Source organism: Aythya ferina (genome assembly GCF_964211825.1).
Source record: "Aythya ferina genome assembly, chromosome: 4".
In the NCBI taxonomy this organism is placed as follows: domain Eukaryota; kingdom Metazoa; phylum Chordata; class Aves; order Anseriformes; family Anatidae; genus Aythya; species Aythya ferina.
The window spans coordinates 5,757,278-5,785,276 of record NC_140300.1 but is presented as its reverse complement, the minus strand read 5'-3'; the positions used below and the strand labels follow the sequence as shown (position 1 = coordinate 5,785,276).

The 27,999-nt window shown below is 41.2% G+C and overlaps 1 protein-coding gene across 1 annotated transcript in view; it reads right to left on the bottom strand.

Moving 5' to 3' along the window:
• The window catches only part of EIF2AK3 (eukaryotic translation initiation factor 2 alpha kinase 3), a 39,963-nt gene that overhangs the window by 1,126 nt on the left and 10,838 nt on the right, over window positions 1–27,999 (bottom strand). Inside the window, exons 3-16 of the mRNA XM_084518820.1 lie at window positions 19,491–19,685; window positions 17,392–17,522; window positions 15,127–15,361; window positions 14,770–14,932; window positions 13,531–13,668; window positions 12,889–13,011; window positions 12,518–12,738; window positions 12,064–12,176; window positions 10,958–11,080; window positions 9,597–9,746; window positions 7,505–8,294; window positions 3,005–3,172; window positions 2,332–2,433; window positions 527–589 (exon numbers count right to left, since the gene is read on the bottom strand). Coding sequence (XP_084374946.1) covers window positions 527–589; window positions 2,332–2,433; window positions 3,005–3,172; window positions 7,505–8,294; window positions 9,597–9,746; window positions 10,958–11,080; window positions 12,064–12,176; window positions 12,518–12,738; window positions 12,889–13,011; window positions 13,531–13,668; window positions 14,770–14,932; window positions 15,127–15,361; window positions 17,392–17,522; window positions 19,491–19,685 — 2,715 coding nt within the window. The remainder of the gene's footprint in view (window positions 1–526; window positions 590–2,331; window positions 2,434–3,004; window positions 3,173–7,504; window positions 8,295–9,596; window positions 9,747–10,957; window positions 11,081–12,063; window positions 12,177–12,517; window positions 12,739–12,888; window positions 13,012–13,530; window positions 13,669–14,769; window positions 14,933–15,126; window positions 15,362–17,391; window positions 17,523–19,490; window positions 19,686–27,999) is intronic.

The window sequence follows — 27,999 nt, the reverse complement described above, 5'->3', positions numbered from 1 at the left end:
CTAGTGGTGTGAAGCTACCAAGAAAACACAAAAGCACTTCAGCTTTCCACTGGAGAGGTTTTGTACATCACCTCCTCTTTTTATCTGAAACCGTATCATTTCAAGGATTTGATTAATTTGGTTTCCTACTCGAGGATCCAGTTCCTGGAGCTAAATTCCATACAGCCATGATGCTACTGTGATATCTCCACTTTCTGCCTAGAACTCTGCACCTTCTCTTTGTGAATATGGATTTGTTGCAAGAACTCATGGCAAGATGTATGCAACAGGAGTAACATCAAGCAAGAAGAGAAAACAAGTAATACTGTATATTACTGGAGATATACTTTGTGACAGAAGCATCAGCATCCACACTACTATAATGTTCTATAATGTTAGAATTTTGGAAAACAGTGAAGTTCACAGGCAGAGAAATGTGTCTTAAACAAAAGCTGGTGTTTTGGTGTTTTTCCCCTTCTATTTTTACTTGCAAAACAGTTGGAAAGCAAAGAAAAAAGCTACAATTACTAGCATGAGACATACTTACTTCTTGTGCATACTTCTGAATGAACAGCGGTGGAAAGTTCAAGTTTCTAACATCACTCAGGGTCTGCAAAAATGATAAGAAAAATGTTAATTTTCCAAAATATCATTCTTCAACATAGTTATTATTGTTGAAAAATATGCCACTTCTGAAAACAAATCAGCCTGATGGAGAAAAACTTTGTTTACAGGTCTTGCTTTAGTGGTTAACTCTCACTTAACCAGGCAAATTGCTGCTTACAGCCTGAACCTGAAATCACATTACATAAATTGTCACGTTACAAGAATTGTGATCTCTGCAGCTTTAAATCATCCAAATACATTAGTAGTTTCTGTTCTGGCTCAATAAAGTACTCTGCAGCATCTGTAACCCCCAAGATCACCTACACCAGTATTAAAACTCACGAAATGACTGGATCTGCCTTAATAATGTAAGCAGAGTGTTTGCTTAATATTTACGGACCAACATTTATCAGCAATTTTGAAAGAAGTTGCGTATTTCTGTGTCCTTGCAATGTAGCTAATCCCCGTCAGTCAGTCTTTCTTGCTTAGGCAGCACGTTGGCTCCATCTAGTGACAGGATTTTCTCCACATTGAGCCACAAAATATTTGCAGCCTGGCTGCTTTACGAATTGAGATTGTGATTTCCAGAAACCCATGATCTACTTCAGCATCTTGTTAGTGCAGAAGGGCAGTATTTAGCTCTTATTTTAATGAAGATCTCCTTCTGCACAATTTTGAGCACAAATATATGAACTCTGACGTTAAATTAAATCCACTATTACTCACTGAAAGTACAAACTGATTAGTTAATAGTGATGGGCAACACTCAAACTCCTGTTCAAGAGAAATGAGTTTTATGGCAAGCTATTTCAAAACACTTCTTTCCTTTACCAAGTCACTCTGCATTTAGTGATCTGTTCTCAACATCTAATCTGGAAATAAACTGCACTGCCAGAGACTTAACTGCTGACAGTCTGAGACAGAGGCAGGTCTCACATTCCTCCTCTGGGGGTTTTTCAGCCTTTTGTCCCAGACTGCAAGGATTTGCTGGGCTCCCTGGGCAGGCAGAGCATTCTTCGCTTCAGTTAACAGCAGTAAAACTTCGCTGATGCCAAGGAAAAGCTTCAGTGTAACAACTTGGAAGCAACTATTAAAGAAGCTAATCTCCAGGACTGTAACCTCCAGGGCTGACAAGAAATGGCTGGAGGTTCTTTTTATCAAAAATTGAAAATTGAGGCAAGTTAGGGCAATCTTCTTCACATGCATTTTAACAGCAAGGAAGTGAAACCTTCCAAATTCATATTTAATCCAATAAAAGTCATCTGTTATTGGGAAGACTGCTTTAAGATGAGCAATGAGCTAGACTTACCACTAAGACAATATCAGAAAAGGAATAAATTTTCAATGTCTTGGGTAAAAAAGCTCTGGAGATGCAAAAAGAAGAAGTCATAAAAACACAGAGCATGACTCCAATTCTTGAATAAAAAATGAGCCGGTAGGTTTGAAGTTACAACCTTTGCCATTTGAGATCTTGAATATCCTAATTCAATAGTTTCTCTTACTTGAGATAACAGAGGAGCTTTGTAAAAAAAGTTACAGCCTCAATCTCACTGCACAGATTAGGAAAACTGCAATTCATTTCCAGTGATTCAGGGGTATGTATAAGGCTGATAAAGATACTGTGTTCCTAGTTCCAACACTGTTTCAAAGCTGTGAAGAACAGCTTGCAAGTGTTTCACAGAGCAAACAGCTCTTTTAAAGAAATGACCAAACTGAAGATAATCCTTGGTGTGGTACCATACGTACCTTGACTCTCTCCATCTGTGTGCTGAAAGGGTAAAGCAGCTCAAAGAGAATCAGTCCCAAAGAAAAGATATCCACCTTGTGCGAATAGGTGTTCCCACAGATCTGGAAATTCAGAATTAAGGTCAGGTCAGTCAATCTAATCACTGTATGGAATTACATACAAGGTAATCAGCCCCTTTCAACACAGGGAAGTGACTAACTCAGTAGAGCTGAAGACAGGACAGGTACTGTAACAGCCTCTGGGCACATGAAACGATCAAATGAGTATGGCTGAGCAAGCTCCTGATCATCAGACCCATCTGCAAGCCAAAATGTTTCAACTTAAACATCATGTACAATAGCGCATCGTTAACTAACTTGAATATTACACAGTTACCTTCTTAATATGTTAAGAGCAACATAAATCAATCCATCAAATAGAAATCAGCCACTATTTTCTAGTATATATAAAAATTACATATATGTATGTCTTATTACATATGGTTTTATATATACGTATGTTAAAAGTACTAATTTTGAAACTCAGTTTAGCTCAAAGCTCTACTTTGATGAGAAATAATGTAAATATCTCAATAGCAACAACTTTCTAGAAGGAGTGCCTGATCTTTGAACTCCCAAATTCAGGTGTCTCCCAGGTGGTGCTAGAAATAGCTTCAGAGTAGAGAGCACAAACCTGTTCTGGGCTCATGTAGAGTTTGGTCCCTACTTGTCCTGTGTGCCTGGCATAAGCTGGCATGGGGGTGAGTACCGACTCCTCCTCCTCATCTTGATCCATTGCAGTTACCAGTCCGAAATCCCCAACCTTTACTACGTCGTCCATTGTGAAAAATATATTGGAAGGCTGAGAAAACAAACAGGAGAAAAGAAAATAAGTTATAAACAAGAATGTGTTCTGCTAGGTACAACAAGCACTTGGTAGATATTCATATAATTCATGCTGTCAAGGCTAAAATGCCCCTTAAACATCACAGGAGCAGAACCAGCTAAGAATCCCAGCCAGGCAGGAAAAGAGAATTACCCCTGCATTAATCAGGCTCCCTTCTGGAAGCCCAGGCTGCTCATTTCTTGTCTTCCAGTAGAGGGACTACAGATCTAATGAGTAACATGCAGAAAAGTCAACAGCTGTGGGGAGCAGCACCGATAAGTTATCCGACTTTCCAAACACATGGCAAATTCACATCATGTGCTAGAGTTCTGACTTATTTTTTTATTCCAATCTCTAAGTGCTGAACTCATTTGCAGTATTAAGACGATGTGTTACATGCTGGTTATCATCTTACAGATAGGCTGGAAGTCCAGGAACAAGGTGTGCTTTTCAGCTGGTACTGCTTAACTTAATTGCGCAAATAACCATTTGTGTAACAGAATTAATTCATTATTTGAAGCTTAAGTACTTCACAACAGCAACAATTTGCCTTGTCTTGCTTTTAACCTACTGATAAAAGAAATCAGAACTGGAAAAAAAACAACTAACAGGGGTGCCTCACTTGCTAATGGTACCCATCTCAGATTGTCTCTTCCAGAGCTTTGCATTCTGGCTGATAATAAGATCACTGAACAGTTTGGGTTGGAAGGGACCTTAAAGCCCATCCAGTTCCAGCCCCTGGCCATGGGCAGGGACACATCCCACCAGACCAGGCTGCTCAAAGCCCCATCCAGCCTGGCCTTGAGCACCTCCAGGGATGGGGCATGCACATCTCCTCTGGGCAGCCTGTTCAGTGCCTCACCGCCCCCAGAGTAAAATGATGACACAACACACGCCAAATGAGCAATTACTTCTTTGAAAGCTGACTGCTCCACCTGGCTCACAGATAGAGACAGACACGATTCTGGGAAAATAACAGACTGCTCCTGCCAGGGGGAAGCAGCAGCACTTCAGGGTTATGGACAGGGAAAGCTATGTGTGGAAAAAGCAGCAGGTGGTGCTGGGCAGGCTCTTCTCACTGCTCCTGCACCTTCAAGGCTGGGAGAGCCTGCTCCAAGCTTTGTTGGCACAACTCCTGGAACAGGAGAAGGCAGGCAGACACAGCGCAATATTTCTCTGCCCGACTAGAGGACTACAAAGCTGACCTGTTTCAAAGTCCATCCGACTTCCTCAGTTAAAAACAAACCCACTCCGTGCAAGGAAGAAGACAGAAGAAAAGGCTTCTTGTTTCCCCAAGCCACTGAAACACCCAGAGAGCTTGGTGATAAGCAAGCAGTTAGATACAACATGTTATTTCCATGGTACCCACATCCTGCCTCTAGAACTGCCATCTGAGCCAGGTCTTATCTCCCGTTGTGTTTTCCAGTGATCAGTGTCCTGCCCTTTGGAGTCACAGCTCCTTTAGTGCACAAAAGCTGCCGCCCTGTAAGCATATTCTTATGCTTCCCTGGCTGAAAACAGATCTCTGAATGGCCAGGCATATAGTTTCTACAAATTAAGGCGAACGGGCTATTATTGGAAACTGCCAGCAAAAAGAGACCACATTCTGAAAGAGGACATTTAAGGGAAATACCCACAATTTGGCATTCAGTGAGAAGAATACAGCCACTCTCTAGTTATCTTGCCACCTCTACAAAGAAATTTCTTTTCAGATTCTGCAGTCAGAGCAAGAACTCCCACCTTTTTTCACAAACGTGAATAAGCTACATCTGGAAGACTTTCATTCAATTAATGCTGCAAAACATGCCTAAGACTATTCTGTCAGTTCTGTGACACCCTATTTGACAGGACCCATTGTTGATTTTGAGCTGTTAAAGCATGGCCAAGAGCTTAATCTGGGAGTAGCAATACATTCACTGGACAGACAGACTTCTGCTTCTGTACTCTGTTTTCTTCAAAAGAACTGGAATTGTGATTTATCCACTTGCCTGCTTGAACTGCCATCTTGTCACGACGATCTCTCTCAGTAGTAGGAGCCTACTTAATGTACTTCAATGTACACTGTTAATATTTGAAGTATTTTCCAGGTCTCTGCTACACAGAGCTAACTATTAGCAGAAGCAAAACAGCTGTGCAGATTATTCCTGCATTAGCACTGACACAAAGCTGGGGTTGCACAACCAATCTCTTGGACAAATTACAAGAAGTGTCTCAAGAAGCTTCTGAGAACTGCAGACAGCGATAAACGCGGCTGCTGTTTTGACCAAGTGAACAACGAACACCCAACTGCACTTCCAGGATCCAAGCATTACGTTAGACACGCAGGGCAGGTTTTCTGAAGCACCGAAGTTGTTTGCTCAAGGAGTCTTTTCAAGTTTTTTATGCCTCCATAGAACTTTTCAGATGTCCCAACAGGACTCTACACATCAATTAAGGGTGAAACAGCTTTACAATGACCTACGTAAGCTTTACTGAACAGTGTTCTCAAAGAGTCTGCAGTGTTCCAACTGCAAGTATTGTTAAGAAATGTTACTGATTAACATGTCTAGCAACACATTAATACAGGGATTAAATTACTTCTTTGGTCACTTTCTTCAACACTAAAGATTTCTTAGATAATTGGCTTAAGGTAACTGCTTAATGCTGATGGGGAAAGAAAATACTCAAATAGGTTCATGAGTTTTATGAGTTTCTCCAACTTTGCCTTACTTTTGTGTTATCTCATTTGAATCCCCAGTTACCACCTTGTCTAAGATGGCATCTTATCCTTTGTTTCTAGTGATGTCAAATGATTACCATCTGAGGAGCTACAAAAACAGCTGTAATCGTTTCAGAACTCACTCCACTGTATCGATGCCTCCTCAAACAAGTGCAGGGGAACAGGAGCTGCCTCTCCACCATTCAGCAAAAGCAAAGGACTCCATTTCTCGCAGCTTACAGGAATAAGACTAACTTCATCCAGGCTCTCTAATCAAATTCTAGCATCTGGCTCCAGCAAGGTTATGCACTAACATAGGATCAGATGCATAATGAAAAAGGCACAAAAAAGTTACTCCTGACTTCAGTTATCTGCAACATCAGGGGTAACAACCTCCGCTGCCTTCCAGTCTTACCAGGCTGGGTGTTACCAGACATTCAAAGGTTATAAATCCTTCAGAAAGCTGCTGTAACAGCCAGCTCTGACTCAGAATCTGAGTCCAGACCAGCCTGCATTTCAATCCTGGAGCAGCAATATTTGACTTTTATTGTCCCTAACCAGGAGTAACGCTGCTGCTGTTCAGAAAGAAGAATAGCAGCATTGTTTCATTTCAAAAGGCAGAAAAAATTTCAAAATAGCTTTTTCTGTTTTGTTTCTGAGCCACACCACTGAGCAATGAGTGAACCTGCATACAGTTCCTGACCTAAAAATGCCATAAAAGCACTGCCACTGACCTGTGCCAGGTACAAGAAGTCTTGCTGTAAGACAGCCTTTGACTGCAGTAACGAACGATCAGTTTACTTCCTGGAGCACTACAACTCCAAATTATTACCCAGACATTAACTCAGCTTTTGAAACACCGATTCTGAGATCACTGCTAAGTAGCCAGCTATCTTGGCAGGATTCTCCTGTGAGGAGAGACTGGGAGAGCTTGGAGAAGGGAGGCTCAGGGGGTCCCATCCGTGTCCCTAAACCCCTGAGGGGAGGCTGCAGGGAACAGGGGCCAGGCCCTTGTCACGGTGCCTGGGGTCAGGCCGAGAGGCGCTGGGCACAGCCTGGAGCCCAGGAGCTCCCTCTGAGCCCCAGGCAGGGATGGAGCCTGGCAGGGGCTGCCCAGAGCCTGGGGGGCTCCTCCCGGGGGGCTCCAGGAGCTGCCTGGATGTGGGGCTGAGCCCCCAGCTTGGGGTGGTCCTGCTGGGGCAGGGGTGGTACCAGATGGCCCCTAGGGGTCCCTTCCCACCTCATCCTTTGCGTGGTTTGTTTCCAGTGCTGTACTACTCCAGTACACACCCAAAAGTTACTTGTACCCACACACTCCTCATCTGTCACTTTACAGCAGAACTTGACACAGCTACACAGTGGATGGAGTCAGTCCACGTGTTTCAGGAATTTTACAGTACTAGAGACTTTTGTTTGGCAGTTTGGGCACAGATCATTCAAGTTACGATAGCTCCAAAGACAATCTCACAGCAGTGAACTAGGAAATATCTGTATACAGACACAGCCAGTGAGACAACTAGTTAAAAGCAGAATGTGGAAAGTTCATTAGAAAACTTCAATAGTTCAATAGATAACAAAAGCATTTCCTATAGTGCCCTCTGAATACAAACCTTGAGATCCCTGTGCATTAATCCTTTACTGTGCAGGAAGTCAACCGCTTCAGCTATCTGCAGAAATATCTGCAGACACTCTGTCCTCTCCCTCTCCTCTATCATACATCTCCTGCTCATCCAGTCTTTAAGGTTCTCTTTTCTGCAGAGCTGCATTTGGATGTAAAGATACACCTTTGGAGAGGTGGGCTTGACTTTTTCCACAGTATTTTTAGAAAGGTCCAGGCTTAAACTTGTTGGCCTTGGTGGAGAAACAGAGAGGGGACTTCCTGAAGCTGATTTCTTGTTACCGGGTTCCTTTGTACTTGTTGGCTTATCCTCAGAAAGATTTTCATCTTGTGAAACGTCAATTTTATCTTCCTTACTAGAAGCATTTCCACAACCTGAATCTTCAAAGACAATGGAAGAGGAGGTCCCTTCTCTCAGGTGTACAACAGGGACAGGCAGAGGACAGATTTCCAAGGGGTGACCCAACGTGGAGTGACCCAACTCATTACTGTTGATAGTGCTGTCTTCTACATCGCAGCCTGTAAGGACGCTGTCCTGAAGGTTTAAGAGTGGGTCTTCTGACTGCTGCAAGTCCCTGTTGTCTGTAGCATAAAATTCCAGAGGAGAGAACTCACTTTCAGACGAATCAGACTGACCACACGGTATTCCCGTGGAGAAAGACTGTCCCCTCTCTGATGAAGTGGCAATAACTTCAATGTGGTCCTTTGTAGAAAACGGCTCTGTTCTGATCTTAAATGATGGGACATCCATTGGACTGGGAGAACTGAGAGGCCAATCAGTGCTAGAAAAAAACAAATCAAGAAATCAGAATTATAGAGCTTCATCCTGCTAGAAATGTATTTTCAGAAGGCAAAATTTAAACACATACCGAAAAAAAGAGCATTGCACTGTAACAGTAAATAACTACCCATGTATGGGAATCACTAATAACCAGGATATGGCACCCACTTTTCTTAGTGGGCACAACATCTCCTCATTGTGGTGGTTTTACTCAGCTGGGCAGCTGAGCTCCACCACAACTGCTCTCTCGTTCCCCCTCCTCAAAGGAAAAGGGGGAGAAAATACAACAGAAAGGGCTCAAGTGTTGAAATAAGGACAGGGAGATCACTCATTAATCACTGTCACAAGCAAAACAGACTCAAAAGAGGGAGATTAATATAATATATTACCTATTACTAACAAGCTAGAGCTGTGAAAAACTGAAAGCAAACTAAAAACATCTTCCCTCTACCCACCCTCTTCTACGTCCTCCCCCTGAGCAGCACAGGGGAACAGGGAATGGGGGCGGCGATCAGAAAAAAAGTAAAAAAAAACATCAGCAAACTCTACTGCCTACATTTCTAGCATGCAATCAGGCTCATCTTTAGCTGGAGAAAACTCACCCCTTTAGAGAATGCATTGCAATGACTATTTAAAGTCCTCTGCAAGAATTACAGCTGTGAAATGTTAATTTGATGCCTGAGATATAAAAGTCACTGTATTCTAAAAATTGTTAGGCATGTTAAGGTGTTATTACAAGACTGCTAAATAGTGGATCAGAGGAATATGAGGCCTCATTCTTCCCTTGCCACCTTTAAATGTTGCTAACGTACACCCACTTTTTCCTTATTCCTAACACCCTCTATGTCCTTTACCTAATTTTTCATTTTTAGCCTACTTCTAACAAGCTTTATGAATCAGTCTGATCATCCGTCACGAATTTGTGCCAAAACTTTAATTGAACTACCGAAGTACTGAATCAGAGCTATCGAAACCAAAACAAAGAGGAGGACAGAGATGCCCAGGTTTAAAACCAAATCACTGTACCAGGGCATTCCTAAAAGCCCTGATTACAGAAGTTAACTTAAGAATTACAAGATCTAAGCTGAAAGAAGGACCTTAACACAACAGAGGACCCAAAAGTTGATCAATGCCATGCAGAAATGTGATATTTGTACCTTGTTAAACTGAGAATTTAACAGATTAAGTTAACAACAATTTCTTTCTTACATAGTCACTGCATCATCCTGGATCATCTACCAGTTCCCCTGTTTTGTTGGTCTACAACCTCAAATTCAACTGAGTAAGGAAACCCACGAGTTACCTTTCATCTTTCAACCACTGTTCATCCATCTTTTCCTGCCATCTCTCAGGTGGAGCTTCTAGCCAGGCGTTGAAATACCGAACAATACCTGGATGCTCGAGTTTAGCTAACGCCTTGACTTCCCGCATCACCTTTTCACGAGCCAGCTCCCTAGGATTTGGGTGAAAAGAAAAACAGACACGGTCTCATAAAGCAGCAACACAGCATAGAAATTTCTGCAAAAGGAAGTTTAAACAAAGGTAGCCCAGTACAAGCCAGGCTAGTAATACTGCTCTTCACATGAAAAGACATCTGTTTAAAATTCCTCAGAGGAACTCCTTCAGGTTAGGAGCATGGGGAAGCAGTATGTGCTCATAATGGTTAAGCATTTAGTCACACCTTTTCAAGTAGTTACAGGCAGCAAAACTCAGAAGAAAAGGTTTATCTTGCTCTCAACTATTTACAAGGGCAGAGAAGTCCACTAAATAGCAATATTCTACAGGGATGTAGAAGACACTGGCACAAAAGACAGACAGAAATAGCTTAGTGTTTCTTTTTTAATTGGCAAAACATGAAGACTATCTCCATTCTACAGATAGGAAAATAGGTAGCCTGCTATCTACTTAAGTACATAAACTCTCTTCATAGGAGCGTAACTCCATCAAATGAATTCTGATGGTTTTATTTAATGGATTTAGATATGCTTGGAAAATAATTCAGGCTACCTTAAATCTCCAACCAAAACCCTTAATCTTAAATAATCACGCTTCTTTAACACATTCAAAAATTAGTAATTCTAGATTTCATTGCTTTACCCCCTCCCTCTACTGGCCTGCCTGTTGCTGTTCTAACTTGAGATTTCCAGCAGCAGTGTCTCCCATCTCCCACTAAAAGGAAGTGCTGCAAGTTCTGTGTAGGGTAATTCAGCAGCAAGGCTTGACCACCTATGACTGAAAGAAAAGGTAGGGGTTGTGGGACCAGAAAACAAAACAAATGGACAAATGGAGTCAAAAAGGCCAGAGAGGGAGAAAGAAAGGGTGGAGTAGGAAGGGTGAGGAGAGGAAGGAGAAAAGCAAATTAACAGTGCTACAAGTAACTAGTGCTGTTATCAAAGCCTCAATTCATCAAGGAAATTAAAGGAGTTCCCATGTAGCTGCAGCACCCTCACAAGGGCCCTGCTATGTTACTAGTTTAGCCAAGCAGGTCACCCTTCTGCTGTAAGTACATGTGCCAAATTCTCAATGCCAAAATTAAGTCAGCCCCCCATTAAAAAAGTATGTCATACAGCATCATGATGAATCTGGGAAATCAGTTCAGGAGCAGATGGCTCAGCACAGGATCCCACCATTCATGACTTTTGCTGTCTTATACTCATTCAGTACCTGTTAGGTAAACGGATCCTCTTGATAGCATAGTTGCAGTCATCCACTTTATTTCTGGCTTCAAAAACAACTCCAAAGCCTCCGCGACCCAGACACTGAATTGGCTCAAAATCTGTCAGGTATCTGGGAGGAAAGGTGTGAGAAAGGCAGAGAAGAATGGATGGAGGATAAAGGAGAAAAATGCATTAGCAAGGATAGTTTAAAAAAAATCATTTGTGAAAGTGTAAATAACTTTGGTGCAGGCAATACAGGCTGAATGACTTCAAGCATTTCCTCCTTTTTTTCCTCTGTTTACCCATCCGCTGAGACAATCAGATGGTTACCTACTTATGAAACAGACAGGTGCTGATTATCTTTGGCAAGACCCCTTACACATGCACCTGACAAACTGAAGAAGTTTCAGAGTATCAGGTTCACCGTATACTGGATCATGGATATTTAGCTTAAGCTCCTTTGCCCAAATTAGGCAGTGACAGCCAAGTATTTTCTAAATTGTGATTTGCCTTCAACCCCTATTAAGTATTTTGCTACTAGTCCTTCCAAGCACCTCTTCTGAAACAGTTCTTAAATCTCACCTTTCTTATTCCTCCTCATCTTAAATATTCCAGTTCCTATTTTCAGTGGGCTACAAATACACACATTCACATTTTTTCCAAAATACCAGTGATATGCCCCTATACACTCTTAAGTCTCAACTACTTCATAATAACAACAAAGGCTTGTTCCAAATATACTCTGCTTATTCTGTAGAGTATATAAAACATGTTTCCATTCACAATTCCCTTAACTCTATTTTACTCCACAAGCACAGAATCAGAGGGAGTGAACACAGGTTAAGAACCTTAAAATCCAATCCTCCATTTCACATATCTGCAGTAAATAGGTGATCAACACTCCCAAGCAGAGTTTCCACATAGGCTCTCAGGGATTGCTTAGACGAATCAAAAGAGCAGTCTCCCACTGATGTGGGTGTCAGAATTCTTTCAGATTATCCCGAGGGGTCTGAGGACTAGGACAGGTAAGAGCTAGTGAACTCTTTTCTCCAGACAGCATCAAATGTCATACTGATTAAAAACTCCGTAAATGTCATACTGAGCTGAGCTCACCTGGATACGTATCCAGAGTTCTTGACATCACTCCAGCTGGTGTCCTTAACATCTCCGCAAGCAGGCTCATATTTACTATCAGTCTGGCACTGTGTTTCAGATTCCTTCCGCAGCTAACATGGGTGACCAAAAGAAGATCAAACAACAAAAAAAAAACAGTTCAAGCCCTAGTACTTGAGACCAGTTTGTACCCTTAGATATAGCATTAAATAATTCCAGTGTGAACATCTCTGAAGACAGCAGATATGGCTGAAGCAATTTGTTTGCTGAAGCAGTTAAGTAAATTGTACGCTGCAGCTGACAGCCTTCACAGATAGATTAAATAACACATTTAGGCTATGTTATCTTGTAAGTTATTAACTTATTAACACCACTCAGTGCAGACTCAAAACCAAAAGAAACGGCTAGAATACTACTTTCTGTATTTAGGATTCAGCAAAAAAATAATACTTACTCTGCTGTGAGGATGGGGATGGAAGAGTTTGCGTACGATGAAAGTTGTGGCCACAATGCAAAATATGATGGTGCCAACAATTTCCTTCCACCAGTGAAGTAGAAGAACAGGATCTTTTTTGCGAATGTTCTTGTAATTCATATCATCAAAAAATCTGACGGTGATCTGGGTGCTCCGTTTACCTCTTTCTCTTTTGTAGTAGGGTAAGTAATATCCATTATCTGTGTATAAAAGACAAAGAGGGCATGCTTTGCAGTTGCCTACAAATAAAGGGAACTGTCTTCTCTTTAATAGGTTTGTTCAACAGACACCAGGTGGTTTTGTTCACACGTTTTGTTTTGAAACACTTCAAAATTTAAAATTCCACCTACCGTATGGATACTGTAGAACTGAAAGTGCTCCATTGCTGTATTCTTCGTGAGAATACTTGTCATTGCTCAGACACTTGTCAAATTCGTCAGACCCCACCAACACTGGAGTCCTGGATGGAGAATCTAAGCACAGAAGAGACAACTTTGAGCTGAACTATTATAAATCAGTCTACTTATAGATGAATTTCATGAGAACTCCAGTTATCTTAGAAAATACCAGATTGTTGGACCAGTAGGTAACAACGAAAACTAACACAAACATTCACAAGGTAATCGTTAAAAGGTAACCATTACTTAACACCATTTGCCAGCCAAAATACTATTTTTGACAAGCCAATTAACTCATTCACATCACTAAAATAACAAGCTTCCTCTTTTAATAGAAAAAAAAATGGTTTAGAAGACCAACATTTCATCATTTAAAATGACCCAATGAAATTCAGAAGTAAAAGGTAAAAAGTGAAAGTCATTTACAATTTAAACATCTAATTAAAAAGAATAAAGAACTAAGAGCACAAAGGTGTTTCTAGCTGTCAACTAGTTCGGAAACTATTAGACTAGTTTGACACATAATATAAATCAGAAATATGCTCTGTCTTTTCAGAGCTAAGACAATACAAGAAACTCTGGATTGTTACTTACGGATTAAAGGTTTCCATTTAATTTTGGGAAGGGGAATAATTGCATTATCATGCCTGGAGCCCAGAGCCTTCGGGTTAGTTGGGAATTTTTCAGAAATTCTGACTGATGACTGAAGATACAGCTGGCCTCTGTACATACCTGTGTAACAGATCAGAGAGCATATTAGACTTAGCTTTCTTCATCCCCAGCGTAAAATCATCCAGGTAAGATGTACAGCTGAAAATATTTTGGAAAATACTTTATATTCTGAGAATCTGAGATACTGACTCTGACTGAATTCAAGTAGTACATGCTCTTTTTTCCTCTGGAAATGCAGGAGACTAGAACACCTGGGTAGCTGGGGCTTCAGAAAAATATCACAAATTCTGAAGAGTTATAAAGCACCTTGGGCTTTGCAAAAGTAAGGCTTCCTTCAAACGTCTTACACTTGCATGCTGGTACACAGAACTCTTCAACAGCTGTTAACAGGAAGGCTAGAAAAAAAATCTGTGTAACCACTAACAGGAAAGGTGTAAAGACTTAAAGAGAAATGCTAAGGGCTTAGAAGAAAACAAAGCACATCTGCCTCCCAGAGACAGACAGCTGAGAGGAAGGACCTGGGGACACTATTCCTAGTTGTCAGAATTCACATCATATGAATACTGACAGCTGGATGAAAACTCAGTCACAGGAAAACTTAACCGAAATCTCTTCATAGTAAGTTACTTGTAATCACTGCAGAGGAAGAAACAAATGTGACAAAATAGAGGGTCAAAGGGCCCTCTGTTTTTCATTTTCCTTTTCCAAAACCAAAACATCATTTAGCTACCACTTTAGGCCAAACAGTCATAGAAATGGAATCTACCAGAGCCAAAGCTATGCCATACCTTCTGGTACACTTTACCTTCTACAGAAGGTAAACATTACTTTCTGTAACTGACAGAATTTCTACGATGGGTACACAGAAATCTGACTTCAAGTGACAAAAGTAAAGGTGACCAGAGCAGGTTAGGAAGGGATGAGAACAGAGATCTATCTTTTGAAGCTTTTTAAATCAAGGGGAGTTGTTTTTCTGGGATATATACATTAGTAAAGCCTCTATTTTGGGGCTTTATAAACAGTCTACATTATATGGAGCATCAGACTGTACATGTTATAGCTCCTCTTGAGGGTGCTCTACCAGCACGGAAAGATCTGCTTTACCGAAAGCTCAAAGAAAAGGATAATGTTTACAACCAAGTGCTCAGAATTTTGCCTCACCCAAATAGACACTGGATTCTGTGGCCCCTCTTGCAGCTTCCACAAGGTCCTCTTCATCTTCTAGCACTTCATTGTTCGTGGTGTAACTTGTGTCATCAAACAGACTGATCGGAATTACCTTGCCATCTTTAACCAGCCACGCAGAAGCAATTGGAGTGCAAAACTGAAGAAGAGAGAGTTAACTGGAAAATTAATGTTATATTAACTAGATGTTATAACAGTGTGCTTAAATTCCTTGGTTTAGTTTTTGTAAGAGATGTAACAGCTCAAAGAGCCAAAACTCAAGATGAAAGACATCATATATGATGCTGTAAAGTGTCTACGTGTTAACATTTAATACCATGTCTTTACCCCTACCTGGTATTCCCATTCCAGATGTCCTCCTCGTTTGTTAAAAGCCATAACCTTCCAGTCAGCTACTGAGACTTTTATCACTGTATCTTTCATCATAGCCTCCTGCTCATCCACATCTGAAATTATTTTTGTTTCTTCTTTGTTCAGATGTAATTTAAAATTGCTCTCAATGTATCCTGCTCTGTTTTCTATATCTGGGACGTAGTGCAGCTCAAAGTGGCCAACACTGAAATTCCACCTAAAAGAAAGAAAAAAACTTCATAGAAACTGATTGCATACTCCAAGTCAGTCCCAAACCCCTCCAATCAGAAGATTCTTATGCTGAATTACATAAATTTGTCCCACATTTTCATAGTAAATCCTCAGATTACCAGATGAGCACAGGTTTACCAGGAGAGGAAGCACTAATCCTCTAACTATATCCAGAATACAAACCAGAGAAATCTTGTTTGCCAACACAATGTAGAGTTGAGAAAACAGCTGGGGAAGTAGGGGCAATGGCATTAAAGGTTTAGCATATGGAGAGGGTAATTAAAAAAAAACATCAAGGAATACATCTAGGTCTGTTTAGGTGGGAAAATGTTACATAGCTGATGAAAGCAACAAGCATTTAGGAAGCAGCATTCTCCAAAAGACACGCTTCATTAATAAAGCATGTTTTGAGATGTATGGCTTTTGAGCTGGTGGAAGGATGATATTTTTTTGTTGCTGTTTTCTTTTAATCCCACACACAAGACTTAACAGAGGATTTCTTTGACAGGCACTTCAATGAAACCAGCATTGCTCGTGTCCCAGGTTAACACACTCTCAAACAAGTATGACTGTATAAGGAACACAGAGTTGTCTTGCATAGCCAAAGGCTCTTTAACTTTTACAAACCAACAAATCAGGGCAGAAACTGAATTATTCTCAAAAAGAAAATAATGAATTCTTATTTCCACCATACAGCCCAATGCTGTAGAAAGATACAGAGGGGAAGCAACAGTAAATTTGTGTCTTGAACAGCAACAAGGGGGAATATACTTCTTAACAATATGCTTGGCTGCCCGAAGTTTCCTAGGACCAACCAGGAGTCAAAATGTCTCCTTAAAAAAAAAAAATCACACCACTATGGTAAAAGTCAAGCATATTTTATATAATAAGTTGAACTTTGTTTATTAAAAGCTTTTCTTTCTTTGAATTGAAAATAGAGCTATCCTATAAACTCCACAGCAGTACTGTTCACCAGGAAAGCATCTCTATTTCTGACAATGAAGAAGAATTCAGGTACACAAAGTATCACGGTATGTTTTCAAGAGACGTGTAGGAAAGAAAAGCATGTTTTTGTGACATATCTCTCCCCACCACCATCAGCCCCCAAGAATCACAGAATCTAAGATCTCTCTTTTAAGACTTCTCATCTGCTAATCTACTTGAGTTCTAATTAGCTTATCTGAGACTACAGACACAACGTGTCAAATCCCGCTGCAAACAGAAGAGGGAGCAGGTGAACAGAGAATGACTAGTCCTCCTCTGAACGGCTGGGCAGTTATTTTATCTATGTATAGTAACCAGCCTTTTAAACCTGTACTTAAGGAAGGTGGGATTTTTGTTGTTGGGTTTTGTTGTCTTTTTCTCCAATTTGTCTATTTTTATAAAAATATTAACGTATAAAAACTTGTGTCACAACATTAGGGAAGACAGAAACTGAACCACTTCTTACAGATTGCAAAGATCAGAACATCTATGTTACAAAATTAAAGGAGACTTAAGAAATAAGGCTTTTTAAAATGTCTTTAGTCTTTTTTTCAATCACCTTAAAAAGAAACCTGAATACATCAAATATAATAAAAAAGCAAGGGTTGCCATGAGTAGGTAAAGAACTGAAGTGAATCAGTAAGTTGCCGAAGGCTCATAAACTATCTCCTGCTGTACCAGTCAACAGCTGGAACAAACCAAAGTGGCATTTGCCATGCATAGTACAGCAGTGAGACTCTTTTGAGGTATACAAGGACAATAAAGTCACTTTCATCTGATTTAGGGGGAATAAGTTCATGCAAATATTTTTTCCTAATGATCCATAACACTGAAGATAAAGAGATTTTTCAAAAGCATCGAGGATCAAAGGGGTTAGGTGCTAAGTGAGCCTGCTGCATTCCTTCGGTTAACAGTCCAAACTCCCTTATGCAATTCCTATTCTAATGAATAAAAACAAGTTTTTTATATGTAATGCTTTAAGGATTTGACCTTATCTCTGTCAGACTGTTTCTGAGCAATGACCACACTTACTTCTCATTGCCACTGCGTGGTCCAACAGCACGGACTGTTTTCTGGGTTCGGCGTAAGAGGAGTGTGTCTTCCTGGTCTGCTTCATCGTCATCCCACTGGCGACAGCCCATAGTTGAGCAGATGTACTTCACCTAAGGGACAAGGCAAGAGACTCAAACATACTTGGAAATCTGTAGAACATCAATAAAAAAAAGTAACAAACAGGAACATTCAAAGCTAACAATTCCTATGAAATGCTTTCAGCTCGCAGGGGGATTTGGAGCTCTGGTTAGAGATGCTTGACCTGACTGATGGATGTCAAGGAGTCTGGTTTAACAGATAAGTGTTCTTCAAAACTACAGAATTCCTAGAACTTTTTGAAGATTACAGTTTGGACCATCTTTAGTCAGCCTGGGATATCTTCAAATATATATATTATAACTTACAATCATATTTATTTGACTATTCTTTGTGTTCTACTTCTAACAGAAAATGCAACTCTTTTCCCACTGTGTCTATGGACATAGATAATTTCTACAAGTTTTCTACAAGTAGGCTCCTGGCATAATTCTGTTTTCATTCCGTATCTGCCTCAGCATAACTCTATTATGAACTTCAAATGAAGAACTATTGATTTATATACGATACAGCAGAACCATCCCACTTTATCTTTCAGCTAATAAAATGAGGATAAAACCTCATTAATTCACAGTCATGCAGACCTTGCAATAGTCCTAATCTCAAACAGAGTTTGGATTATATTGGCATTTGTGTATTGAAAAAAGTTGGACACGCTTTCAGGAAATCTGAACTGATGCCAAATTGACAAAGACAGACTGCCCAAACTCTCAACAAGGCACTATTTCCTGTATGCAGCACCTCTGCTACTGTAAGCGTGAGCCTGGAATCAAAGCAAAAACCGAAATTTCCACTTCCTGAATAGTGTGGGGAAGAGCAGTCTGTTGGTACAGTGCCTTTGCTATCAGTATGAAAATCAAAATAATTTCATAAACTCTTGCTTTGGATCTAGACTCTTTATCACTAGTGATCACTGTACACAACGCAATAAAAGTCTTCTATATGACAACATCTGATCAAAATGCACAAACTGATTTTGTTGAAAGCAAACACTGGAAGTTTAAAGTTTAAAACATCATTTTTATTTTTACCTGTTTTAAAGGTACACTTTTTCTGATTTAGCAAATGTCTGTTCTTCACTACACAAAGCGTCTACAAGCATTTTAATAATATTTGACATAAGAGGTGGAAGAAAAGGTCAAAGTCCAGAACTCAAATGTAATAAATTCCTGTGCTTTTAGTTTTTTTAAAACATAAAACTATTAACCAGTGGATTTCAGAAGAAAATACTTTCTGAACCAGTCAGATAGCAAGTAGTTTTCAAATTAAATTTTAAACTCGTATGCAGAAGTTAAGGGGAACTTCTAAGAGGGAGCATGCTTACTGGCAACAACTACAAACCTCAAGTGCTCATGTATGTTGAATGTTTTCTTGTTTTCAACCAGATACCCCCTTTTAGTTGTGAAAAGATTAAAATCTAGAAGTGTTAAAAAAACATGCATCATCCAAAACTCTTTGATATTCAGTAAGCTGAACTGCAAAGTCTACTTCAGGCAGAGCTAGATATATATATACAAAATGAAGCTGAAGTCTTCCATTTCAGCAGCAAAGGGTCATTTCTTTCTTTTTCCCCTCTCACTCACCTCTAGTCACAACCCCCTCTGTTCCTTTGTGCTGGTTCTGGCACTCTCCCAACCCCTGGCTGAGCTGACTAAATTTGCTAACCTAACAGAAAAGCATTCACTTTTGATTGGGTTAGTTTTGTGCTGGGTTAGCTGTTAGTTGCATCGGCCCAGCCAGGGGGAAGCGTTAAAGCAGAAGGGACAGAGCAGAAGCTCACAGACAAGACAACACTGCAGTGATGCTCTGAGCCATATCACCACCACTCCAGCCTGCTGCGTTTGTTTCCCAGTAAATTCAGCTTCTATTTTTTTGTGCTGTGCAGCTGTACACTAGAACCATAGTGAAGTTTAAATCTTAAGAGCAACCTTTTGGCAACACAGTGCTAGAAACAACAACAAGGCAACTTTTCAGGCTCTTACCTTCCCTGTGTATGAGCTCAGCCCATAGCTTGTTAAGGACTTTCCCCCAACTAAGACAACATCCTCGCCCAGCTTGTAGGAAGACTCAAGAAGAGATTCCACCGTGAAAGGAACTGCCTCCATGCTCTCTCGATCCCGATCCCACTGGAAAAGGTCCCCATCCAAGGAAGGAATTATCATCTTATTCCCAAATACCTAAAAAAAAATCAACAGAACGTTAGGTAGCATCTAAACACATTTTTCACAAAACATATACAGATGTCAAATACAAAATGAAATACAGTATGAGTGCTTTATACACAGCACTTTATATTCCAACATCTTACTTTATGCTTGTGTATTCCTGTTCAAGGCCAGGCTGGATGGGGCTTTGGGCAGCCTGGGCTGCTGGGAGGTGTCCCTGCCCATGGCAGGGGGCTGGAATTGGATGGGCTTTAAGATCCCTTCCAACCCAAACCATTCTGTGACTCTACGGTAATCCAAACTGCAGCAAATGTAAAGGGAGAAACATTCCTGAAGAGACTGAACAGTCACTAGTTGGTAAGCAAGTACTGCACGTTATTTGTGATGGTGCTAAGTTTCAAGACGGCGGCATTTTATGTGAAGTTCCACCTTTTTCCACCCCTCACCACAGCTGACTTACTTCTAAACACACAATCAACCGTTCTCTCCAAGTCAGAAGACTGAATTTTGTTTTAAAATAAGAGCTGAGGCTGTGTGTGTACTCTTTTGCAGTTAACGACTACACCAGAATATCCATCCTCCTTTAAAGTAGGCAGAGCAATTATCACTGACATCAGAGCTCACGTTTCATTTTTGCCTTTTCAGACAGTTCAATCAAACTTCTCCTCCCCAGATTTTTTATTTATTTTGTTTATATACATTTCCTTTAACACTCTCTAGCTTTTCCTTAAAAGGCACAATAGGTCAAGATCTTTTCACCAGGATAGAGTTTCATCCATTACACAGATTTTTCAAGGAGATCCTCACTCGGAAGGATGAGTCATTGTCAATGAGTACTAAGGGACTTATTAAGGAACTCATTATCAGCATCACAGACCATAACTAATACCGTGGAGCCACAGTGGCTGTGTCCATCATGTACAGTGAGAAACTATAATCCATATGATCTTGGCTTTTGAGGATATGGATTAACATGGAAGATGTTAACGGTTTTTCAGACCCTCTGTCCATTCAGGCAGTACCTTACAACATAATTACATTAAATTATAATGTGTAAGGGATCCGGATTTAAGTTCTAGTTCTGGTAAATATGTGTTAGTCACTTCAAAAAAGCATATTACTGCCAAACTGCAAGGCAGATAGTTGTAGTGCACAGCCATACAAAAGATCCAGAAGGTTTCTTCTTAAGTGAAGATCTGAAACCACATCTTCTGCATGATTAAAGTCTCTAGGATGAAACTTGTTATTCGCAGTGGGTCACAGAAGAGCAAACAGGGTTACCAAAGTTGAAATTCACATAAACAGGGAGAGAAAGTCAGGTCTTGTAAGTGTGTGCATGTCATGACTAATCTCTCCTACACTGTTTGGTACAAGTGATTCAGAGAGAAACTTCAGGTGAATTACCTGATAATGCTGGTGATTGTATCTAGGGTCCCTAAGGATCCAAGACCAGTACTTTCTGGTTTTGGAAAGCATCATGACAAGTGACAGTTACAAATTACTTCTCAGGATCACAACGCATAACTGAAGAGATAACAAAAGCAAGCCCCTGAGTTCTTTGCAAAGCTAAATGAAGTGTTTTCTTCCCTTCCCAGATATTTACCTTACAACAAAAGAGGCCAAAACATGTTGGAAGAGACACTGTAATGCAGCATTTCTTGTGCATCACAGCTCTCACAGCCTCCCATGTGGGGGTGGAGAGGATATACACCTACATACACATGGCTCTATACACACACTTCCAGAAATAAAACAAAAGCAAACATTTGTGCACAGGGTCATTTGTAGAAATCACATGATTAGTGGAAAAATAAAGCAAACAAGGTTTACATAAATGTTCACATTCAAGAGCAGCCTTGTGATCTTCAGAACAAAGACATACAGATCATGGAAAACAGTTCAACAACAGAAGAAGTCGGCGCCAAACTTGCAGCTTTGACCAAGCTGGAGAATTTTGTTAAAACATTGAACACAGAGCAATTATGATAATGTGTTTTTTTGTAATATATTCTTTCAGAAATGCATAATAGTTACAAACCAGAACTCAGAGCCTGTGCAGATTGCATTAATAAATCCTCCATAAGGCTTCTTCCTGCGCATCGTTCAGCAAGGACATAAGCCCAATTTTCCAGGAGGATCCAGAAGAAGTTCTGCTGGGCTACCAGCCAGCTAAATTCATACAGCCTGGGCAAGCTACGTGGTGCTGCTGGTAGCCAGATAGCTACTTGTGGGTCCCAGCTTTTAGATAAGCTTCCTGAAAGCCACAACAGCAAGGGCTGAGCATGCTCTGAGCACCACACTCATTGCCATGCATTTGTGCAGGCTCCTCATCCCAAAGCTCTGTCTCCAAGGCCTGACCAGTAAATCTTTGGGAAAATTTCCAGAAAATGGCAAAACGTTGGCCCTTTCTGGGAATACAAAGCCCAAATTCCCCCCATGGAAGTATGCTCCCAAGATGTGAGTCAATCAGGGTGATGCCTTGCTCATCTTCAAGAATTTCCCAGTAGTGGGGCACTAACAGCTCATCTGATACAGCCTCCATCCCCATCAGCTGCAGACGACAGATGAGACGGCTCCAGTAGCTCTGCTGATCACCTGCCCCTACTCCCAACCTTGGGAGCAGCACGTCCTGCATGACATTGGGAAGGAAAGGCTGAGAAAAGACACAACTGCTGTGGGTGGACACATCAGGAAAGCAAGTGCGGGCAGTGGGAAGAGCTGTAGTGCTGAAGGACAATGCTGGAGGAAGAATGGATGGGGTTCAACTAAAAACAGGTAAACGTAAGCTAGACATCTCAGTAACCATCACAAGTGGGGTATTTCACATCAAATGGAGGAACAGAGGCAAAACCGAATTCCTCTTCCTAGATGAAGATATTCATAAATGGGATTACAGACATGGCTCTGGCAGGGGACTGTACCTAATTGCCACAAAGCTCCTCTCCAACTAAAATAGCTCTACTGTAGCTGAAAAATGAGGCAGGTGTGCAGATGTGCCTACTTCAGGTGTACACATGACAAAAAGGCATTTGTGGACACACGCCACTGCCTTTCACAAGTGTGGTTTTCAGAGCAAAGGTTTTAAAGCACAGCAACAATACCAATTCCTAGCAAATCCAGCACCTGAGAAGCAGCAAAGGGACTTTCCTTGAAAGTAGCAGCCAGCAGCATCGGCATGCAGCTCAGGTAGAGGAATGACATCACCCCGTATCTCTACAGCATTACCTCATCTGCTAATCCGAGGAGTGAGTCACCCAGGCAGTCAGCTGCAAATCTCTTGGCACAGAAAATGTAGGTTACCACGATGCACTTACACATTCCTCTGATCTGTCAATGTAAATAGCTATTTGTTCAGCTTCACCGGTCAGCAATATGGCACATAATTGTTAAGTGGCTTGTCTTTCAGAAGTAACACTTAGATTAAAAAAAAAAAAAAAAAAAAAAAAAAAAAGCCCTACATTAACTAGCGAGCCCTAAACGAGACGCTGCTCTTTTTTGCTCATTAAAGAGTTTGAAGCTGAAGTTCTCCATTGGCTCGGCGCAGGGTGCTGCAGGCCTATCAGCAGCGCTGGCTGCTCAATCTCCAGGCCGACGGGTGAGGTAATGCAGTTTCTAAAAAGCCTTGACAAAAAAGCCAAAAGGCGGAACGATCCGAAATGGCATACGCTACCAGGGAATTTGCTGTCTAGACTCTTTGCTGGAAAGGAGGGCAGCGCACGAGAGCTTCCACGACAGGTTGCTTCGGTGCAGGAAGAAAGCTGCTGATTTGTTGTAGGGGAAAAAAAATAAAAAGCATCGTGTAAACAGAGATCAAAAAGCTTCCCCGAGCTGCTTAACAGCAAGCGTAACATTCATTTCCCATACCTAACGATCCTTACCATACAAAATATCAAGCATGCTCACCTACAGAGAGCTGAAAAAAATGATACCACAACAGTTAATATTGTTTTCAGCTGTGCTGGACTTGCCAGTAACTCCAAGAAATAACTAAGCAGAGATCAAATCCTTCCCTTAGAATAGGAAGCGTTAAGTCTTTGTTTTTCTAACCCTTCAGCTTATGGTTTTCAAAACTTACTCTTATCATGAGATATCACTCCTGTAAGAGCTTTATTCCAGTTACTAATTAGCTCAGACTAACCTATATGATCTTATGTGATAAGGGTGCCTTTTTTTGTCTGTTACAGTAATCTTATTGTAGATGTAATCACAAACAAGATCAAAGCCCACATTGGGTATGCTCTGAGAGCTACTTCCCAGTGAGAACTGTCTCTAAGCCCCTCTAAAATTTGTCTAGGCAACATTAGGAGCCAATTATAGCAGCTTTGCTAGAAAGGGTGGAAACAGGAGTTTGCACAAACGAATCAGGGAAGGAGAACGTAATCACTTTGTTCCACATTAAAAAAAATAAAAAATCATAGCAGCATAGAGATATCCCTCCCATGAACTTTTAGAGGTTTTTCAGGTCACACACATGGCAAGGCTACTAGTTCAGGTGTCTGAACTGATTTATTGCCTGCCTTTTTTCAATATACTTATATACTGAATACATTTTTAATACATAAAAATATATATTTGAAAATATATATATTTATAAATAAAAATATATAATATACATTTATACATAAATATTTTTTCAAATATATATAGGGATGTATCTGCACAGCTGCACTGGTTTATGACTTTCTTCCAATGGAAGTGGCTATTTCTCTGCCTCAGCGTGGATTTCAGGATGGTTAATTCCCTTTTTTTTTTTTTCCCTTCAGGTACCTTCAGAAATTCTGAAGCACGGGGTACTACACTACAAGGATGACAACGTAGTATTTACCAACAGGAAAACCTTATTCAAATAAAAACACACCAGCATGAAGGGATCAGCTAGAGTCTAAGAACATACTTTTCTGCAAACTTTTTGCAACTGACTCTTCCTTAAGAAGAAATAAAGACCCTAGCACAATATTCTGGAAAACAAAGGCTGCCCAGGTAAGCTGTGCCACTGCCTAAAGCATTGGTAAAAGAGCAGAGAGTTCTCCAGAGCACACAGTGCTGTTTAACCAGCCAAGGAAGAAGAAAATTGACTGAAAGAGAAGTCCATGATTCACATCAGTCATATGTCAAGTGACCTTCTGAGATGTACTCAAGGGCAATGAGGAAGCTGAAGCTGGAAATACCTTACAGACAGGCTGTCATCAGTGTCTCGTCTTGAAAAACTTACTTTTTGTAAATACCTCCACTTCTGATTCAGCATGACAGTTGTTTACCAAGTATGTACCTGCTCCTACCTGCATCCTGTTTGTTAGCCAGTGTACGTGCTGAAACCATCTTTAAGATCAGGACTGTGAGAAAGGTTCTCTTGAACTGCTGATGCCCTGGTATTTGCTTCACGGTTTATGGAGGGAGAACATGGCCTGCCTTCTCTGAAGGGAAGGGACAGCCTGGGCCAGGCTGGCATGGCACAGAAGCCAAGGAAATGGGCTTTTATCTCAGCCAGATTGTGATAAAGTGCAAAGGCACACAGGCCTTCCAAGGAATAGTCACTGCACGAGATTCTGAAACACAGGATGACTTTTACCCAGGAACAGGAATTCACAGGATTTCAGAAATGTCCTAGCCTGGCCCCTGCCAAGATCCATATGACAGAAATATGGAAGTTTTTACCTTTTTCCTCTTCTTCCACCATAGACCCCTACTTGGTAGTTTCTACTTCATTTTTTGCTGGCTAGAACAGACTGGGACAAGTCATGAATTTAACTTTTGTGGCTGTGTTTATCAGGAATGTTTAGTGCAAGGTACAAGCATGGAGCCGAAGTGATGTAATCCTGTGCCTAGAGAACCTGTTTGAAAACTCCTTTTTATTGTTTCCTCCAAGGAACACCTGCAACACGCTTCCAACAACTTCACTGAATGACTGCAGTCGGCATCTCTGGCACAATTCCACACTGCAGGTCTTAAAACCTGATCAAGGGTCAGGACCCTGGTTGCCTTTTGCACTACACATCACAACAGAAAGTCTCCTTGCCAGCATAAGGGTCATGGTGTCCTGTTTGGCTTGAGTTTGCCATTAGAAGCATTAGCCCTACCCTGTCCTCTGCCCTCCCTTGAGCAGCCACGCAGCGAAACAGAGGAACAAGAGGAACCGCAGCGTGTTAAGCAGCCTGCCCCAGCTTCAAAAGGCATCAGTTCCCCAACGCTGTTTGCTGTGCAATCAAAACAGCCCCTTCTGAAGAGGGCCAGCGAACTAAAATACCACTGTTACTTTAATCACAGTCAAACAAGACTTGGGATTTTGACTACAGAGATGCCAGCCTGCCTCGCTGCCATGGCAACAGACTTTTTAAAACTGTTCTCCTTAATAATCAAAAACGCACGGTGCTGTAAGAACGACTTTATTTTGACATTATTCCATCCCCCTCTTTAACGTAGCAAGTTCTGTTCAAAAGAAAAAGACTTCAGCAGTCTTCTGGAAGTTAGGAGCAGTCCTTTCCAAGGCATGCTGGAGCTGCTGCTACTGAGCCCAGGGCTGAGGTCACTGAAACCAAGGGAATGTTTGGGAAAAGATCAGTAAGGCAAATTACCCCAAACCTCACTGCTACAGAAACAGGCACTGTACAGAAGCTCATTAACTACAATGTCAACATTGGTGTTGTTCCAGTACTGGGATGTTTTAAGATGTTTGACCCCACCCCCCCCAGCCCAAATCTATCTTTCAGGACTGCACAAGCTCCTATAGGACCACTAGGAAGAACTTAGGTGAGACTTCTCTTAAGAGATGGGGAAAATGGGCAAAAACACCAACCCACATCACTTTGGGGATCCAGGATTTAAGTCTATCTTTGCCAGGCCTGGCGCATTTTTTCCCTAAACCTGCCTGCACAGGGTGTTTTTTTGTTTTTGGTAAGGACACAAAGTCCCCACGTCTTGAAAAATTCAGAGTCAGAGCAATTCCTATGAGAAAAGAGCCCAATACAGGAGAATAAGAGAAGAGGGCAAATGCAAAGTCTCCTTTTTCAAGGATGCAAGGACCACAGAGGGGTTAGAGGACAGAAAGCACGAAACACACAGTGACTCTGACAGAAAGATTAATAGGGTTACCTGTGGATAGAGAGTAGAGTCCAAATGAAAATTAGAAATGAGATGTCAGCAGCTGGGCTGCAGGAAGAATGATTTGCTAAACTGTCTAAAATGCTTAGTGCTTGAAAGAAGCCTTTTCTTGTACAGGCAGAGATAGAGGCTGCAAGTTCAAAATGGGTTTAAGGCAGAATAAATCGCTGTGTTGTATTTTGGGCAGCTGAGCTCCACATATTTAAGTCATCCACTCTCTGCTCTGCAATGGGTATTTGTCTAGGCATTACTAGAGATGATCCATTCCCGGTTCTGTAAACAGCAGAACTGTTTAGCAGACGACACAAAACATGCAGCCTACCATGTGTAATTAAATTACCAGCTACCATCAAGGCAACCAAACACCACAGACAGCGGGCTGATGATGAACGACGTTCCCAAGCTCTGCTCCAATGCATTTTGGCCACGTCTGCCAGTGTGACAGATGAAAGTCGGCCACCACCATCAGCCCGGGGTGCTTCTGTCAGAGAAAACTTTGCTGGCATTGTTCGAGGAAGAGCATCGCTGGTGATGCTCAGGGCTGAGCACTCTGCTATCACAGAAGCCACATTTGTTATTCTGGCTCCCCACGTGCCCTGTAACGGAAGCTTCCCCCCCCAGACATCGTTACAGCATGAGTTAGAGGACACGTGTCAGCACTTTATCAGAGCTTCATCAGTACTAACTGCATTAAGTGTCAGCAAGAAAGCCACCGAGCTGCAGTTATAGGAAGTTGTTTTTTTTTAATTGAACGAGTCATTAAACTCTGATGATTGTCTTTGAAAATGTGCATTTTGATAAATACTTACAGCCACTTGTCTAAGCAACAGATCGATTTGTCACCCTGCAGAAGACACAATGCTGCTTCACATTAAACCCCCAATTTAGGTCAGGAATCCACCACCGAGCCCCACTCCCCACAGACTTAACAGTTCACACTAAAAAGTTCAGCTGGATTTTCTACAAAAGCACAACTTCTGGCTATCCAGATACTTTAAAACAATTACTGCCTTGCCAATGATATTCTGATCACTACTTCTGGCCTTGTTAAAGAGGTATTTTCAGGATAATAAATTTTTTTTTTTTTTTAATCTCACCCAGAAAGCAGAGATTTATACTCAGAAACACACAGGTAGCCAAGTTCTCAAAGTATGTCCCTCTTCATTGCCAAGCTCACCTCGCATGTTTCCAGCAGCAGAAACAAAAAAACTGTTGGAGTCATCAGTAA